Source organism: Mastomys coucha, unplaced genomic scaffold, assembly GCF_008632895.1.
Source record: "Mastomys coucha isolate ucsf_1 unplaced genomic scaffold, UCSF_Mcou_1 pScaffold11, whole genome shotgun sequence".
NCBI lineage: Eukaryota > Metazoa > Chordata > Mammalia > Rodentia > Muridae > Mastomys > Mastomys coucha.
Window position 1 is genome coordinate 2,241,097 of NW_022196893.1, and position 19,574 is coordinate 2,260,670.

Below are 19,574 nucleotides of genomic sequence, written 5' to 3' on the forward strand. Positions count from 1 at the left end.
TTGTTTTTTGGAGGGGAAACTGGGAATGGAGAAATTTACATGTAAATAAAAAAAAAAAGAAACAGACTGCTAAAATTATCATGGTTTTTTCTGAGACTTAGCTAGGTAAGGTTTCAGTTAATATATATGTATGTTTTGTCCTAAAACATAGAAAAAATATAATCAGATATTATTTTTTAATAAACACCACTTTGTTTTTGTAAAAAAAAATAATTAATAACCTGTGAGTGAAAGAATCTACTTATCAAAACATTTACAGATTCCTCACTTTGATTCTCTAGTACTCTTTTCATTTGTTCATTAGAAGCAATTCCGCAAACTGCATACCATTCAGGTTTTTATTAACTATTGGAATGGGATTCTTAATATTCAATCTAAGTGAGAACGACTACAACTCAAACAAGTAATTTAGTTGTCAGATCATCCTATCACCACAAACATCATTTTGATGAATGTCTTTTTATTTACACTCTTGCTTGAAGGAAGGTTCTGATTTTAAGGGAAATATAACTCTCTGATTAAATCTGAAATATATATATATAATCAAACAGTCACCGCAAATGACGAGTAAGAGATCCAAGACCTGAGTGTTCAGTGCAATGAGCCAGGCCTCCACATAGATTAACATGAACACTTTGGAAATTCATAAAATTGAAATCAAGGGCAAGGAAAAGGACAAGAAAAATGATTCCTCCCAGATAAATTATTTGTGTGGAAATGCTGACTCTGAAATCACATACCATGTATATATAAGACCAGTGAAACATTACACCATCTGTCAGATGCATCATATGTACATATTAAATCTAACATCATATAACCAAAATGAATTGAATAAAAATAATGATGACTGTCATAATCCATTATATTCTTTTAATTAAGATCTTTATAATCATCTTAGTAATACACAGTCTCATATTCTCTTACACTAAGAGTATACTTTTTAGTAAGAGGAGGCAGGCACAAGGAGATGATGACACCTGTCATTCTTGTCATTTTCAATTTGTCTAATTCTTCTTCTCCTCTCCCTCTTCTAACCCTTCCTCTACTCCTGCCCTCATAACCCTCCTTTTCTCTCTCCTCTTCTTTGTATTCTATTTCTCATCCTCTTCTCCCCTTTTCTCCTCTTTTCCTCCTCCCCTTCTCATCTCTCTCATTTTCCTTCGAGTACACCTCATTATTTACAATGACTTGCAGCATCAACCTTATTTGATGTCTTTATTTGCTCTAGGTATTAGCTCCCACATCCAACAGAAAAGCTGAGGATTGGAATTTAGCTTACTAATGATCAAAAGTGGAGGAATTTCATCTCCCACAAATTTCCATTTTTGTATTTAAATAATAATAATAAAAGATCAGCTTAAAACAGGGAAGACAATAAATAAATGCAATGGAAGCCTATAAATCATTGAAGTCAAATTAACTAGCTATCTTAGTAGCATGGAAGAGCCAGCAACCTTGAGTGGGCTGAAACTCATTGTAGAAAGGAGAGAATGATAGACCCTCTGTATCTTATGCAGCACTGGAGATCAGAGATTTAGGTCTGGTTTCATCCTGTCTTAAAGTGACATTCCTATACACTACAGTGTCTTTGTTTGGATGTCTTTCTACCACAGAACAGAAATCTAAATCTGGACATCTTTCCTGTTTTTTCTTCTTTGCTACAACCTCACTTTTCCTCAAATAAGCACATTCTGTCCTGGAATCAGTTGTATTTTCCTTACTGGGCACCAATAGTCGAACTTTTGCCCCATCTCATCAGATTCCAGGTGGGTAGGTGTCAGCCTCATAGTGCTTTTCCATAGAGACAGACCCCAGAACATGTGAGTTTACATCTCATCCCAAATGGCTCTGTTGATTCCCTTCCTCAAAGGCTACACTCACTAATAACTCCTTTTAGGGCATGAGTCATTCTAGCTAATGTAGTCATCTTTCAGAATTAAGTAGAAAATATATGTCTCATCTGTGTCTGTGCAAGAATAATTTATCCAATATCGTTTCTGTTAAGATACTAAGGGGAAAAAGAAATGGAAAAATTATTTTTCCATGATTTCTGCATTCCAGCCCATTTAGTCTATCTAGTTTTTGAGGCAGTACATAAATTTCAGCACAGTTTGGTAAATTCTGAAATAATGTGACATACAAAGTCTGCTGTAGCTCAGATAGACACACTCATACTACGCTGGGGATGGCAAGAAAAGTGCTAGAAACAGTTTAGAAGAAATAGGTGGGCACTGACAAGACTAAGAAAATTGTAACCACATGGGAAAGAACGAATATTTATGATGGAGATGAAAACTTTTGAGGGAGTGAAAGACTACACCAATGTCGGGGTAAGATGAAGCGCTTCTTGGATACACGGAAAATGAATTGAGGTTAGGTTTAGAGTTATAAGACAGTATAGAGGTCTTCATTGTTTTGTCTGATGAAAAATATAAGAATTTTCACCTCAAGTCAGCCATGATGAGAATGGAATGGAGTGCAAGTACAGAGACAGATGCAAAGAGGTGAGCTGAGAAACTGCTGAGTTAGCCAATAAGTAGCAATTAGGATGAAGCCCAGGAAGTTGGAGACAGAAAAGATGAGGTGGAAAAACAAATATATATGTTAGTAGGGATCAATCCCTCAGAGATGAGAAAAAATGTATTGGGAATAGCTCTGAGGTTTCTGGAGAAGCAGTTAATAAATCACTGAGGGAAAAATTCAGGATCCAAGGTTTTCCCAGCTACACAGATTTCTAGTATAGCAGGCCCACCCAAATCCATATATAATAGATCTTACTCAATGACATTTTTTTTCTAGCTGTAAAATAGAAAAAAAAATACTAATAGCTTCCTGGCAGAGTGCTAGCGCAAGATAAATCAGAGTATGTATAAATATGATTAACATGGTAGAGGCCAAAGGACAGTTAAGATCAGTACTATGTTTTAGTTAATCCTATTCTTTAGTATAAAGGACAATCCTTAGCAACTTATCCAAGTGTTATGTTTTCAGCCTCTCAATGTGAAGGGAGGGCTACAGCAGCTAAATAAAGCAAGCAGATGCAAACACTTTGGGACCAAAAGCACACTATGGAACCCAAGTGACATGTCATCCTTACTGGAAGAATCAAGGTTAATTTGCAGGAAGTTAAACTGATGCCCTGGACTCCTCACTTTCTCATCTAGCCTCTTTTTCTAAGAGTGACTCAGGTACTTAAGGCCATGCTGAAAGAAGTCTAGAGTAATTCCCCAGAGCCTCCAAATACTTCTCAGAGCCTGGAGCAAATACTGATTTGTGTGAAAGTTCTCTCAGGAATGAAAATGAGCACAATATGGAACATGATTCTTTGATCTACCCTGATAGGCAATTCAAGGAGGCAGGGCTAATTCTTAACAGTGAGTAATGAGACCACACTCTAGTGATAAATGCTGGAGCAGACTGAAAATGAATGACACAGTTTACATACTCTAGTTCCTACACTGGGAATGATCTAAATCCATGAATTCAAGAGGGTCACACTTTATGCCTATTCTACAAATAGGAGGTCTTGAGTGGAAAATGGTCATGCGTGACTTGGTGTAAATTAAACTAGATGGCTAGGAGGGGTCATTTATGAACAATTCATAACTGTGCATAGATGCTCAGATATTATAGTAAAACATTATTTTGCATACTAATTATGGTGGTTTGAATAAGAATAGCCCACATATGTTCTTATATTTTTAAATGCCTAGTGATCAGGGAGTGGTACTATCTGAGAAAGATGAGAAGGTGTGGGCTTGTTGGAGTAGGTATGGCCTTGTTGGAAGAAGTGTGTTACTTGAGATTTTTTTCAAAAGTCCATTCTAGGCCCATTTTCTTTCTCCTTCTCTTGTTTGCAGACCAGGATATAACTTGCTACCATTCTATCACCATGATTGCTACCATGTTCCCTGCAATGAAGACTATGAACTGGCCCTCTGAAACAGTAAATAAGCCCCCAATCATATACTATTTTTATAGGATTTGCCTCAGTCATGATGACTCTTTACAATAATAGAAGACTGACTAAGACACTAAAAATTAATAACAAAAATAAATTTTAAAATTCAGCTTAATTAAAACTAAAAATAAAGTCTCCTATAGGAGCTGCAAGGGGAGCCACAAAGTTATGGGTGTGTGAATATAATAAATGTACTCTATATAAATATAGGAAAATATCATAATATATGTCTATATTATAAATAACACTATAAATAAAAACATACCTTCCACAGGATAACTAAAACATGGCTACAACCAAAATCTCTATATATAAACTTATGAGTAACAAGATTTATGGTCATTGGAGGACAGGAGAAATTTAAGTACAAGTTGACATATCTTATGAATTTAGGGCTAGAAACCTTCAGAGAACCAGTGTCATGTGAATACATGGTATTTATTGACTGATAAATACATGTTCAAGTAGACAATGATGAGCATAGTGAGAGAGACCTTTAGTTTGCATTGACATGAACAGCTTTTGCGGGGAGATGATCTCTAGACTAGGTAGAAAGGAAGGGGATACAGACAATGCCTCTGTGAACAAACAGTAGGTATCCTGAATCCCAGAGTCTCACCAAGAAGAAGAAATAGTAAGAAGAAGGAATTATCTAATGGATTATAAAGAAAACACAGGGACTGCTAACATGCATGTTAAGCTCATGGCAACTGAAAGCATGGCTTTTTCTGGTAGAAGATAAAGAACCGATGATGTTGTGTATGTTCAGAAGTGAGAATCAGCTCTTCAAACAGGGACTTTGACAAGGTGGTCTTCACAATACAATATTCAAATCACATAAACTATATTATCAGAAGAAAGTTACAGTCCCAATTACATCATCAAGGTTGAAGCTGAGGCATATGCCACATAACTCAGTGTCTTCCTCAGGTTCTTGCCCTGTGGTATCTATAAATGCCCTGTGGTATCTATAAATGCCCTGTGGTATCTATAAATGCCCTGTGGTATCTATAAATGCCCTGTGGTATCTATAAATGCAGTTTTCTGATGTCTGAACAGATGCTAGAACAGAATTACAACCACAAAGTTTTAACTATTCTGAAAAATCCACAGTCCCTTCCTTTATAAAGCATGAAAACAAGGGAGATACAATGGGAGACAAGAAGATGGATGCTGCTGTCAAACACCCAGGAGAGAAACTCACAGTGCTTGGGAGTTCCTTCTTGGTAGCCTATTAAGTGTAAGTAATTCAAATCCTATACTGAATATTACTGCTCCATTTCAAATCGTGAGAGTGGTAATAAAGGCACATCTAACCTCCATATTAAGCATAATCATATTGTAACAGAGGAATATTTAGTGTTTGTGGGGATATAATAACTTAATTACTTCCAAATACATGAGGAAAGAGACTTTAGGGTAAAATAAAACTAAATCCCTATAAGTGGAGTTCCTGAGTTAATATCATTTATGCACATGAAAAAAGTAGTAGTATTTTTATTTCTAGTGCTTCTAATTATAGCTAACTAAAATTAATAAGAATACTAAAAACAGCAGAAGGAAAAGCAGGAAAAAGGAGCTGTGATTTCTGCAATAAGTACTGTGTAAGTTACCATAACTGCATTAACTATGAGGACAATCATGAAAATCTCAGGTCTTGCAATGTGTCTCTTCACTACCACAGATCAATTGTGTATATAAAAAAGGGCAAACATTTGAGGTTTGTGAAGGTTGGTAAGCATCTAGCTCAAGCTGTGGTCCTCTCACAAAAAGGCACTTATTTCTCAGAGCCTCAGTTTTCTCATGTATAGACAGGCATCCATGGAAGCCATAGGACCCAGAAAAACCAACCTTGATGGCATGTGCTTGTAATGCCAGCACTCATGAGGTTTAGGAAAGGTGATTGTTGTGAGTTTAAAGCCAGCTTGTACTGCAGTGAAAAACCTGTTCTATTCCTTCCCTATACAGTGTAAAAATAAATAAATTAAAACATCCAAACATGCAATGAAAAACAAACAAACAAAAAACCTCAGAAGAGATACTGTTTGCAAAACCTGAGCACTGGGTAAGGCATACAACATGATTAACAACTACCCTTTCTAAAAATTTTCCTTTATTTTTCCAAGACACTAAATTTCTTGACTTATAAAATTAGAGGTTACTCTATAGAGACCTTGTTCAATGTTGTGTTTTCGTATGAATGTACACACACACAGATATACAGACACATGCACACACACACACACACACACTCTACACCCGACCAGGCAACTTGGCTTAAGAAACTTCTTATCTAGCACAGGCAGTACACCTTTTGAGAAAGTTTGATTGAAACATATATGGGGAAGGGAGCACTTCTAAAACTCCAAAAGTAAATGCAAGTTGAGATGATTTCCATATATTTACAGGCAATGATAAACATCACATACTTACTGATGGGGCTAACCCAGCACGTGTGGACTCAGCAACTGCCAATAAAAATCACAGAGAGAACACTAGCAATTTGGTATCCATAGAAACAGAAGGTAATATCCCATCCCTGTTCCTAGATGGATCTTTTATTATTTCAATCTCTGAAAGGGAATTTTTCAAAGTGATAGAAACTATCAAATGTAGTCAATTATTCATAACAATGGAGATAGAAAGTATAGGTCTTCAATGTTTCTTTGGTCCTGCTGATTTTTTCAGGGAAAAGAGGGAACACTGATGAGGGGGATGGCTGACACTTGGAGACTGTATATCATAATTCCAGTTCTGCTAGAATTGTTCAGCTAGTAACCTGAACCTCACAGCTTTCATCACAGAACTGACATCCTGACCTCAGTCATTGAACACAAGTTCAGTTTGTTCCAGTGCCCAGAACCCTTATTAACTCAGCCATCACTCAGGGCAATCTATAAATATTGTAAATATTGTAAACTCAAAGCGCTTGGATCAGACTACAGACAAACCAAGGAATGCAGTTTAAGACAGTAGATAAAGAAAAGAACTAACAACAAATGCTGGGAGGGATATGAATTACTATTGGGCGGGGATCATCATCCAGTAGGTGATACATCCAGTCTTGAAATCAGTGTGCAGAATTCTTCAAAAGGCTAAAAGGGAAGTGGCAGTTTGAGACTCTTTTCTAAGTTATAGGATCTCACTGTCTCTGAGATTCTGGCTATATTTCTAGTCGCCGGCATGATTTCACTCCTGCTGAGTGGACTTTAAGTCCATTTAGGAGTTGATGGTTGCACAAACCTATGAGTACCACTTCTTTCAACTTTATGTATATATTTTATGCAGATCATTGCAGTGATTGATAGGTTTTGCACTGGGGTAAGATTCTTTAATTGTTCCCTTCCCCTGGCAGCTTGAACAGTGTTTTCTGGAACCATGGACACTAGATGACAGGAAAGAGGCTTTTGGGTCAGAACCCAGTCACATAAGGGTGTGTTGTCATCAGCAATAAGGCCACACCTTCAACCTGAGAGTCAACGAAAGGCCCCATCACTAGTATTAATTCCTTGAGGAGTCACTTGGGCTATATTGATCAGTCATTGAAAAGGAGGTTTCATGTGCCTGGTACTGGGTTTTTGTTTTGTTTTGTTTTCATCTCTGCTCCCTGTGAGGAACATTATCAGCCAGCTTATATTTTGAATTCCTTAGTACATTCTAAATCATATTATACCCACAAGTACTACCAACCTTCATCAAAGAATCATTCTTAAAAGTAAATGGAAACCATCACAGAGAAACTGGACACACATCAGAGAAAACATATGGGGTAGCCCAGCCTCAATGGATACTCCTCCATCACAGCATCTTTATCTCTCAGGGAACATCGCAGAAGAGAGGGTGAGGAGATGGTAAGAATCCTAACACCAAGAAGTCAGCTGTGAAACAGTCATTCTAGAAATGCCTGCCTAAACAAGACTGGAACAATGGTAATGTCAATAGATGTGTTAATGTGAAAGGGGAAGTTTTTTCCCAGGGTTCCACATTTAGACAGAGAACTATAAGCAACTAATGGCTCCTGAGAGAAGAAAAAGTAGCATCTTTCAGGGATGAGCCCCATGTGGGTTGTTCAGTGCAGAATAGTCAGCCCTGAAACCACATTCATAAAAAGAATAAAACAGGCTTACTTGATTGTATTTACTTATTTATGCACACATCACCACCACCACCACCATCATCATTATCATCAAAGAAAAAGAGGATATCAACTTGAGAGAGGAGGGAGAACATGGAGGAAAGATACTTAAGAGTCTGGAAGGAGGAAAGGGGGAGTGAAATGTGTTATAATTCTATATCAATTAAAACCAATTTTTAAAAAGTTAAAAGCATATATAACATATGACCCAACTATACCACTTCTTGACTTGTGCCCAAAGGAGTCAACAACTACTCTACAGATACCTACTCAGGCATATTCATTGTTGCTTTATTCACAATGGCTAGGAAATGGAAAATAAACCTAAACTCCCTTCGGTTGTTAAACAAATAATGAAAACTTGTACCTATACACAATGTAACGCTATTAACCTGCAAAGAAAAATGAAATTTGTAGGTAAGTGAATGTAATTTAAAAGGATCATATTGAGTGAGGGAACCATGACCCAGAAACCAAATGTCTGTCACATGTTCTCTCATATTTATAGATGCTAGTCTTTTAGATGGGATTATACAAGCTGGAGTAAACATACACACCGGGAAAGTAAAAAGGGACCATGGGAGGTGAGAAGGAGCATCAGAGAATAAGGGAGTAGGGCACAGGTGCCACTCTGCCAAAATAATGGGGAAGGTGTGCTTTACTGGGAAGCTGGGAGGGAGAGCAATCCAGAGGGAGGGGGATGAAAGAACACTAAAGATAGCTGAAAAGCCACAGGAAGAGATTATTTTACTTAGGTGGGTGGGTGTGTGAGTGAGGGGGTAGCTGGGTGGGGGAGCACCCTCTCAGAGGCAAAGGAGAAAGGGATGAGTGAAGAACTCTTGGAGGGGCACTAAAAAGAGGCTAAACACTTGGAATGTAAATAAATAAAATAATTAAAAAAATAAATTCTGGATGAATAATGAAAAATACATATCAATAGATAGATAGATAGATAGATAGATAGATAGATAGATAGATAGATAGATAGATAGAAGCAGACAGAAAGACAGACACAGAGACAAAGACAGAGAGACAGAGATTAAATAAGTAGATTAAGATAATTCAAAAGGAATAGTTTAAGCCATTCACACATCAACATAAATCAAGCTTGCTAAATCAAGTTCCCTCAGTAGGGAGTTAGCTCATGATCAAAGCCTTGTGACCTATGAGAGCTCTGTGTGTGTGTGTGTGTGTGTCTGTGTGTGTGAACACACATGCATGCATGCAACTGTGTGGCAGGCAAGTGCCTATGGATACCACATGTACTACAGAAAAGTTTCATGTCTCCTTCATTGCAGATTTTATCCCTTCTACTGTAATCATCCCTCCGCCATCCATGTCTGCCTCTACTATGCTTCAGTTATTCTTTTTTTGCTCTGTCCCTGACCACCACTCCACTTTTTTTTCTGGAATCACTGCAGCAGCCCCCATCCTCCCCTCTCTGTTCTAAGCTGTACTCACCACAAAGCAGTCTTCTGCAAGCATGAATAACAAAGAGTATCTGTGAGTCCCGATTATATAGACTGTTTATGATCAATCTGTGCTAGCCTAATGGCCCCACACCATCAGGCTTTGGCAAGAGAGCAGAGGCTGGGAACACTACATAAAGAATAAAAATATGAAAGAAACCAATAAGTAGACAAAGCCAGGAAGCCCATCCCCACCAGGGCTTCAGACAACAAACAGAGCATGCTCAAGAAAAGCCCAAATATACAAAGTCAGGTATGTAAATGTTCCAAAAAGTGCTATGCCATTCCAAGCTCAGTGCTTCTGGAACTTGCTTTTCCCTCAGCTCACTACCCTACCATATTCTCCTGGGTATTTTAGTTTTATTACTAAATTGCCCCTGTTTCCATTTCCAGCAGGTGTCCCTGATCCAATTATATGCTATGAGGCCCAAGAACCTGGGCATATCAGCAGGCTCGGGTACATGCCTATAACAGGGCCACTAGTGACATTCTCAGTACTATGATTGGCTACACCTCCCCAGAGTTTCTAAATGAAGCATTAAACATCAACACTTTCCAGCTGACTGTACACCATGTAACTATTGGGCTAAGATGCAAGTTCATCAGTAGCAATGAGGATTAAGCACTGACACGGTTACTTATTACAGAGGTGCCTGTTGCTGACCAATCAGTCTTGAATGGAGAATGTAATAGCATGGACTGAGATGGGGGATGGTGGATATGAGCAGGGGTAAATGAGTCTAAATGCAGAGAATGTAAGAGCTCCGCACAGGTCAATGGCATCCTCACTCTAACTGGTTTGATTCTGTTATTAGATTGCTATTCCCTCCAGTCCAGGTGATGTGAATAACTGGGCTTACCAAAGAGACTTTTGTGAAGAGGTAGATGGATTGGTGGTATTACTGTCATACACTGCCTTATAGTCGTCACCAAGAAGGAATATGAAAGAGGTCGGGGAGAGGTGGGAAATGCTTTACCATCATGAATTGCAGACAAACCCCACATAGTAAGCAGATTCCATCCTTTCCAGAGAAACAGAGAATTAAAGCAGTGGCAGGACTGAGGCAAACACCTACAGTTTTTTGCCCTGGACACGTACAGGGAAAATGTGACAATGACTCCAACCTGGAGCTCACTCCAATTCTGCTGCTCTTGCCTGAACCTTCGCTAATCTTTTGCCTTACATTCATTTGGCTCCATTTTGCTACATGCCTGCCATGTATCAGGAGATATGCTGAGTGCCAATGAGATGATAGGCAACACTGGATAGTCTGTGAAGGGTGCAGTTTCCTCTCTGTGTCCTATGATATGTACTAGTCAGGAACAAGGCATCCTGGGGCAGCTTTGTGAAACCAGGGTTGTCTCTGATACCAGGAGTGTTACACTTAAGAAGCGATACCTTACAACTGAGATGCAAAGCCTGCTGTCACAGATGCATATACTCCTTTAGAGATGAACTAAAATCATACCTAATTAAGTCAGCTGCAGACACACCACTGACGCTATCCCATATAACAACTTGAAATGTTTTCTGTATGATTTTATTAACCCAGACAGTCATTTAAACGAGGAAAAAATGTCAATCATTTCATATTAACAAGGGAAACATAGCAGTGGTTGCTATTTTAATTCATAAAATATTAAAACTCATTACCTTTTTAAATATAAATCATTTTTAAAATAGCTGTGTTTTGGTGTTTTTTTTTTTTTCCTGATCTCTCTGATCATGACATTTTTCTTACACTTTTTATAACTCAAGTGAACACACAGGGTAGGATGCAATGCAAGGCAGAGCAGGGCAGGACAGGGCTGTGAAAAAAGCTCTCAAGAGACCTCTTTCATCACATAGGATCAAAACTACCACCCCTTCTCTCTCCCCACAAGCGCTGATGACCACCACTCTCCCATTCTTTTATATGTGCTGCTCTGTAGGTATTTTGCATAGTACTTTTATCCCTGTGATTGACTTAAGCCATAGAACATAATCCTAAAAGACACTAAGGACTATGAATATCCAAAGCAAGTGTGAGAAGAAGATAAATCAGGAAGTCTCACGGCCGTTGATTTCAGAATAGAGAATGGAATTACAATGATTAACATGGTGAGTAATGGTTATAGACACTGGCATATAAACTAAGTAAGCAGAAGGACAAGCCCACTGAAGATCATTAAATATGCTCCATTTTTTCAAAGAACTCATATCACTATAATGCACCTTAAGAGAGAGAGAGAGAGAGAGAGAGAGAGAGAGAGAGAGAGAGAGAGAGGGAGAGGGAGGGAGAGAGAGAAGTCTTGACAATAAATCCACTATGTGGTACCAAGGCTGCATAATGGGGCAAGGATAGTCATTCACATGGTATTAGAAAACAGTATATCCTTATGTACAGAAATAATGAACTCATTCCTTATCCCATACACTCAAATTCTTAAATGTATTGAAGAATGTAATATCAGACCTGAAACTATAAAAACCTTGGAGAAAATGTAAAGAAAGACTTGAGGATGTTGATACTGGTGATGCAGCACAACAGCCAGAAGGGAAGAGGCTAATGGGGCTGTGTCCACCAGACTCCTGCCCTGCAAAGGGTCAGGGCATGAAAACACATTGGATTACATTGAGGAAACAGTTTTGGCTGTGATCCGATAAAGAGCTAATATCCAACAGGTATAAGGAACTCCTAAAACTAACCAAAACCAAAGCTAAATACTGAACATGAATTTACAAATAGGCAAACTGCCTAAATGGACATTTCTCCAGAGGGAATGTAGGAGAAGCCAATATGAAAGTGGTTCAGCACAAGGAATCTTCACTGAGATGTAAAGTAAAAGCACAAGACAGCAACTGAACAAATGGTTCCTGAAAACACTTTAGGAACCAAATACACAGAGGTATAAAAAGAGAAACAAGGCTTGCGCAGGAGAACTGGGTTGATGGAACATTTACAGATATATGTTATCTGGAAATCCATCACCTGGAGTCAGGGGGCAACTGGGAAATGATGTGATGTTCATTCAATTAAAGCTTCAGCTTAGCTGCTGACTAATATGATGTTCGGAGCGACAGGGCAGGATGTGGATCTTAACTTCTTTCTGTGTTAGAGTCTTTATCTCTAAAAAGAAATATTAGCTGGCCATTTCATATATTAAATCATTTGGAGACCTCTGTGCCTTTGCTGGATACTTTAAGGGAGAGCAGATGACCAAAGGTGTAAACTAAAGTGACCCACAAAAGGGAGGAAGACTTTGTAGTGATGGTGTCAGAAATGGTGTGTGTGTGCATCTCTCTCTCCCCCCCTCCCCCTCCCCCTCTCTCTGTCTGTATCTCCTTCTCTCTCTGTCTCTGTCTCTGGGTGTGTTTGCGGAGGCCAAAAATCAACATCAGCATCAGATGTTTTTCTCTATAGACTCAAGTATATCTCAATGATACAAGAGTAAATGCAGAAGAGAAGCCCTAAAGAGGTTTTCCTGGAAAATTCAGTTTTCTTTCTACTTGCTGGGAAATAGGTCTAGAGAAGGCAAATTGACAGGTTTAAAGTCACACAGGAGTTTAGTACTGCATCCTAGGACAAAACTCTCACATACAGCACAGCACAGTAATAATTGTTAAACTTATACTAATTTAATCATGCAGACAAAAATTATATATACCATATCATATCATATCATATCATATCACATCATATCAGTAGAGGCTTTTCTTAGAGAATTATCTCCCAAACTCTGCTCTGGAGTACTATAGTACTGCACTTTATCTATATAGAAGCCAGTGAGGCTGTGCTAATAGTAACCACCCCCAAGATGAATGTCATCTTAAGAAGTTTGAATAACTGCTCTAGTACTCTTATGGTTTGTAACAGAAAGACACACAAAACCTCAGGCCACAGCTCTAAAGGCAAAGGTCAAACTTCAAAGTTGCTGCAGGAGGAAATTGAGCCACAGGACATAGGGATCTGAGAAATGGGGCAGACCCAACCTGCATCACCATCTCTTACCTTCAAAAAAGCTCATTTTGCCACCAGTCTCTGTATTTTGACAGGCCTCTGCCAGGAAGGGCTTACTGGGAGGAGCACATGTTCTCCAATGCATCAAGTTTATGCATTGAACCATGAAAATTCCAGTTCTATCTGCTAATGCTCTGGGCTTCTTGAGATTACCATGCAAAGCCCCCAAGGGTATATGAAACTAAGATTGGATTCTTGGCTTGGCAGCCTTGCCTGGTGGGAAGGTACAGGGTGGGTACACAGCACTGACTCCACATAATTGGATGGGACCCAAGTGGAAAAACATACAGAAAAAGAACCAAACCCTGAAAACAACTTACTGAGCCAAGTTTTAGAAGCAAGCTCCATGCCAAGCCTCACAAATCAGCCTTTCTCTCTGAACATATGAAAGACAGTCACATTTAATTTGACACAGAGCCCTAGAAACAGCCAGTAAAAACAGGAAACAAACAAACAAACAAGCCCCACTATATTTCATCATTTGCCTGTCAAGGTTTGCCCTATAAAGTATCGATGCATAGAAACCTCTGAAATCTTCCTAAAAGACAGCACCCATTTAACAACTATGCAAACTGAGTTTTTATAAGCACCAATTTCACTATATTGTAAGGAGTCATTGAAGGTGACTCATTATAATAGGAGGTGTGCTAGGTCATGTGTAAAAGGCCAGTGGGCCAGAATGTTCTACAGTGTTTGCAATCCTGCCCTGTGCTGGACTAGGGTCTTTGCAATCTCCCAACATGACGCATCACACTATGGCTCTCTCCCTTACTTTCTAGCTCCTACTCTCTCTCCTGAATCTCTAGCTGTTCAGTCTGTACCAGCAATGTGCACACAGTTGTGCCAACCACCTATTCAACACATATTGCTTGAACACTGGTTTTATAGGGTAGGAAACTTGTTAGGTCCTAAGAGCAGATGCTCAATGAGATGTTCCCTACTTTGATCTATTCAAAGCTCCTACATAGGTTAGCCATAGATACTTAACAGCATTTCAGAAATTAAAGAAGACATTTCAGCAGTACTGGTACAAATGGTCTTGGCTGACACAAATGATCTGAGTACCAGAGCATCTACCAAGTCAATGGAGCATCACAACCCTTTCACACTCTTCAGTGGCATCAGCTAAGAACATCAGCATGTAAGACACCTGCTGTAAATGTTCTGAGCTGAGCTGTGGATGCTGCCAATTACCAATGTCTCTGGCCACATTCCATTAGGAGGAGTCTGAGATGAAGGTTTTTAGGTGGTAGGTCTATCAGGGAAACTCTTAAAGCTACTACATAGTGCTGTGAGAGAGGCAGATATTGGCACAAAGAAAGTTTAACGGTGATAGAAAGCTGGACAGAGTGATTGTTTCAGTGTGGGAGTCAGCTGTCAATGTCTCAATAGCAAAGGAATTAGCAGATGACTTGGGGGCACACCATACATCTACTGTAGGAGGGTGGAGAGCCTTCTGTCCTGGCCACCCCCATGCTGAAATGTGAATTTAGCAATGCATAGTGGGTAAGTGAGACACCCATGTTATGCCGGCAGACTTTTAGTTTTCTCTATCTCCCTCACTCATTTGAGGTTCCTCTGTGGGAGGTAAGCACACCAGCTTTTGGGAAGCTTAGTAAATGCCAGAGGTATTGAGGGTGTGCATTCATTCTGTTCTTATTGCTCTCTAAAGTCAGCTCATACATGAGACCAAGCCCTACCATGGGCTCAGTTTCTCATCCTTCCAGGAGAATTGTAGTTATGTCCCTTTGGAGTCCACAGAAAGCATGTGACACAGCAGCTTCACCCAGATACAGATGTTGACATTTGCAGCTAAATCTCCTGACTAGATTTCAATTGAGGGAAAGGTCCAGAGAATGAAGGTGAATGTTTTACTCTGTATCCTGAACAGTATGGCCAAAGATCTTGCTATAGCAGAGGTGGGCAGGGCTGGCTAGGCACAGTCTTGCACATTCTTGTCATTGGATTTACCGTGATAAATCTCTTGTGTTTGTTTGTATGAGCCATGGGGTATACAGATGTTTGGTTAATCATTGCTGGGTTTTTTGTTTGTTTTTTGTTTTGTTTTGTTTTTATTAGATATTTTCTTTATTTACATGTCATATGATTTCTCCTTTCCCAGTTTCCCCTCCCAAAAAACAAAAAACAAAAAGAAAAAACACAAACAACAAAAAGAACAAACCCCTGTTCCCTCTCCCTTCCCCCTGCTTGTCATCCCACCCTATCCCAGTTACTGGCCTGGAACTCCCCTACACTGGGGCACAGAACCTTCACAGGGCCAAGGACCTCTCCTCCCATTGATGACCAACTTGGCCATCCTCTACTATACACATGCTTCCGGAGCAATCAATCCCACCATGTGTACTCCTTGTTTGGTGGTTTAGTTCCTGGGAGCTCTGAGGGTACTACTTAGTTCATATTGTTGTTCGTCCTAAGGGGTTGGAAACCCTTCAACTCCTTCAGTCCTTTCTCTAGCTTCTTCATTGGGGACCCTGTACTCAGTTCAATGGATGGCTGTGAGCCTCTACTACTGTATTAGTTGGGTACTGTTAGAGCCTCTCAGGAGACAGCTATATCAGGCTGGACTGTCCTTCCTTCAGTCTCTGCTCCATATTGTTCCTAATTGAGAATTTTTTGAACTGAACAAAAGACCTGTCTAAGTGAAAGAGATCTCCCTCCCCAATGTGACAAGACTAGTCCACTCAGTTTCTGACTAGAACAAAGCAAATGGTTGTTTCTCATAAATGACAGAGTCATTCACCTTCTGGACTTAGATTTGGCCTAGAATTCTGCTATCAGCTCTCCTGGGTCTCCAGCTTGTCGAATGCATATCTGTAGTCTCCTCAACCTCCAGAATCATGTGAGTCAACTCATTAAAATAAAGAAGGAGTCATTACTGTTGGTTCTGTGTCTCTGGGCAACCCTGAGTAATACTGGCTGGTCATTTCTGAACATGTCTAAAATGTCTCATGTATTAAAGAACAATACAGGCAGTGATGAGAGAAAGAAATGTCAGGCACCTCATAGAAAAAAGAAAAGAGAATGAAAAGGTACACACATTTATTTATTAAGTAGCTACTAAGCCCTTGGTATTAGACTAAGAAGTTTCAGTTGGGACAACATTGAGTGCACATGTGATTTGTGGTTCTTAGTGATGCCACTCTAGGGATGAGGAGACAGAATCACAGAAAGTGAGTAACAATTAGGTAGAACCAGGTTTTGAAGGCAGGCATGACTCAATGCCAACAGATACTCCATTACCACATAGTGTAAATGAAGGAGACTTCTTCACAATAGTATACCTCCTGGATAGTTCTTATTTCCCAAAGAACTACAAGTTAGAGGAAACACAAAATAAGATACTCCTACAACAACTACAGGGGTTGTGACTCACAGTTCTTCTGAGATTAGTCAGAAGTGAAAGATTGGATGGCCCTTGAAGGAAATGACCCAAGAGTGCCCTAAAGAAACATTTGAATGAAGAAGGAATTCTATTCCTTCTATTTACTATTGCCAAGGTGAGAACTGCTGGTCATGGGAGCATGGCCCCATACAAACTTTACCTCTGAGGAAGTCGGCTTGCAGTATCCAGCTCCAAAGACCAAGTTTTCCAGAGAAATGGTGGTCTGTTCTGGTCCTGTGTCCGGGCCACCTTTGCCTAACCAGGACCCTCTTCCTGGGCGAGTGAAACTAGAAAGAAGTGGAAGGGACAAACAAGAGGTAAGTGGTCATTTGTTAACACTGCCCCCTGTAGGGAGACTGCAACTGAGCAAGGGGGAAACTGCACAAGATCCTGACCCTAGCTGAAGAGTTACAGGCAACTAATGGCTGCTGAGTAGGGAAAACTATCAGCCTTCTCCAGAGACAAGCCACCTGATAGGTTATGCAGTAGTCAGCCCCAAACACACACTTATGAGCAATACTAAATGAACTCAGTGAGTTATATGTATATACATACAGGTGTGTACATAAAATTCATATTCATATATGTACTTATATGCATATGTATATATGTATATATATATAAAGTGATATAATAATCAAAAAAGAAATAGCCATGAATATGAGAGGGAGTAGAAGGGACACAGGAAAAGTTGGAAAAGGTGAGGGTGTGTGAAAATAATGTAAATAAAGTATCTACATATGAAATTATTTAAAAACTTAAAAATCAATAATAGCTTATTTAAATTTATGGTTTATACTACAAAGACCATTTTACAGCTGTATTCTAACCTCTGAAAGAAACTAAAGCTCTCTTGTGACAAAAAAAAATTTGTCTCTGTCATAAACGTTCTCAGATGCCATCATCTCTACTCTAGGAGCTGGAGGTAACTGGGACAGATTTCAGGCAAGAAACTCACATTCCTTTTGAGCAGAGAAATAAAGTTAAAATTATGTTTCTATTTAATTCATTTATTCAAATACTATAAGGCTTTAGCCACACACCAGAGAACTGGAGTGGCAAGAGGTAAACACACATTGGTCTAGAAAAGGATTAAAATGAGTAAGGCAATGTTGTAATGTAGTGGGAATGAGCAGCAGCTAATGAGCAGAGAGGAGACGTTTATAATATAAACTGGGGGAAATGGCTGAGAACTCAGAAATGGTATGGCACCATGGACCGCCAAGATTATGAGAGCAGACACCTGCTAGCAGGAGTTACAAGCCAGCAGCACCTACTGGTCTAGCAAATGATGAAATGGAATAAAAGCTATTGATAGAGGTGATATCAAAGTCACTCAGTCACTCAGTAACATTTACACATGTATTGGCGGTGGGATGCCAATCTTAATTTAATCTCCTAGTTTTAATTGTGTTATCACAAATAACTTGGAGATAGGCGACAGGAAAACATGCTGTTTCATATTATTAACTTAAGCTTCTGTGGAACTGAGTGCCCTGCCTTAGTGAGGGACAAATGCATTATATAAAACTAATACTATTTAAATTTCCTTTGGTTTGGCTTTTTTTTTTTAAGGCCAGGTTTTATTTATATATGCCAGCTTAGTCAAATTCCTGGTCCTCCTGCTCCTACTTCCTGAGGGCTGAGGTTACAAGGGTGCACTTCCACATCTGCCTTCAGATTTGTATTAAACCAAGAGTTAAAGAAAGTTTACCATTCAGCCAGGCAGAAACAGTAGGAACATGATAGAATAAAAAATATATGTATACATAAACAATCATGATCCCTTCTCTGAGATGTCTTCCAATAAAGAACTAAAATATTTGTTATTTAATTGTGGCATTTATACTGAAGGGAGCCCCCACCCTCCTGGGGAAAGACTCAGTTCTACCTACTTGAAGACTAAAAATTAGATTTTCTTTGCCCTTTTTTGGTGAAAGTTAAAAGTCTTCTGAGGTTAAATTTTGGTCCCACACCTGCTACATTATTGTTGGATTTCACTGATGCTATGAGAAGTTTTTTTTTTTTCCTGGAAAAGCTGGGGCTTGCCCTACTTGACAGGTATTTCCCACAAGCTAAAAGAGATGCCTTTGTTCCAGCTACCTTGTGCCAAGACAGAAATTCTTCTTGCAAAACCCAGAGAGTGGAAGGCGGTTCTATTTTTACCCCATCTGTGAAGTTTAACTCTCCAGCAACTATATGTGTTCCCATCTGGAATGCTGCTGCTGAAAAACTTGCAAAGTATGTTCCTATCAGAAGGTTAAGCTTTCTGCTTAGATATCCTGGCTCCAAATCCACAGTTAGATGGTATCAGAGCTCTTGGCAACACTAGAGCCAAAAGGTGATGTCAGGTGCTGGGGACCTTTTGGACCTCTCAGTTGAACTCCTGACTGACCCTCCTGCCTGAGGGAGGGTTTGTCTTGATGGTTTTTCTCAGGCACAAGTCTTCAGTGCCCCTGTATACTCAACAGATTTACATTCAACCCTTTGGATGCATCATTAATTACATTGTCAAAATCTGACTCCAATTTACTTTCCCCAATTCAATTTTCAATGTCACACTCTCTTGTCCCCTGGGTAGAGCAAAAACAAACAAACAAAC

At 39.4% G+C, this 19,574-nt stretch overlaps 1 protein-coding gene across 9 annotated transcripts in view; it reads right to left on the reverse strand.

Annotated features, from left to right (window-relative positions):
* Positions 1-19,574, reverse strand: part of Fam135b (family with sequence similarity 135 member B) — a 280,335-nt gene that overhangs the window by 68,114 nt on the left and 192,647 nt on the right. For all 9 annotated transcript variants that reach the window (XR_004111833.1, XM_031345438.1, XM_031345398.1 and 6 more), the window contains one exon: positions 17,133-17,259. Coding sequence is in view for 8 of the 9 variants with exons in the window: in XM_031345438.1 (XP_031201298.1) it covers positions 17,133-17,259 (127 nt within the window). In the remaining variant the exon portion in view is untranslated. The remainder of the gene's footprint in view (positions 1-17,132; positions 17,260-19,574) is intronic.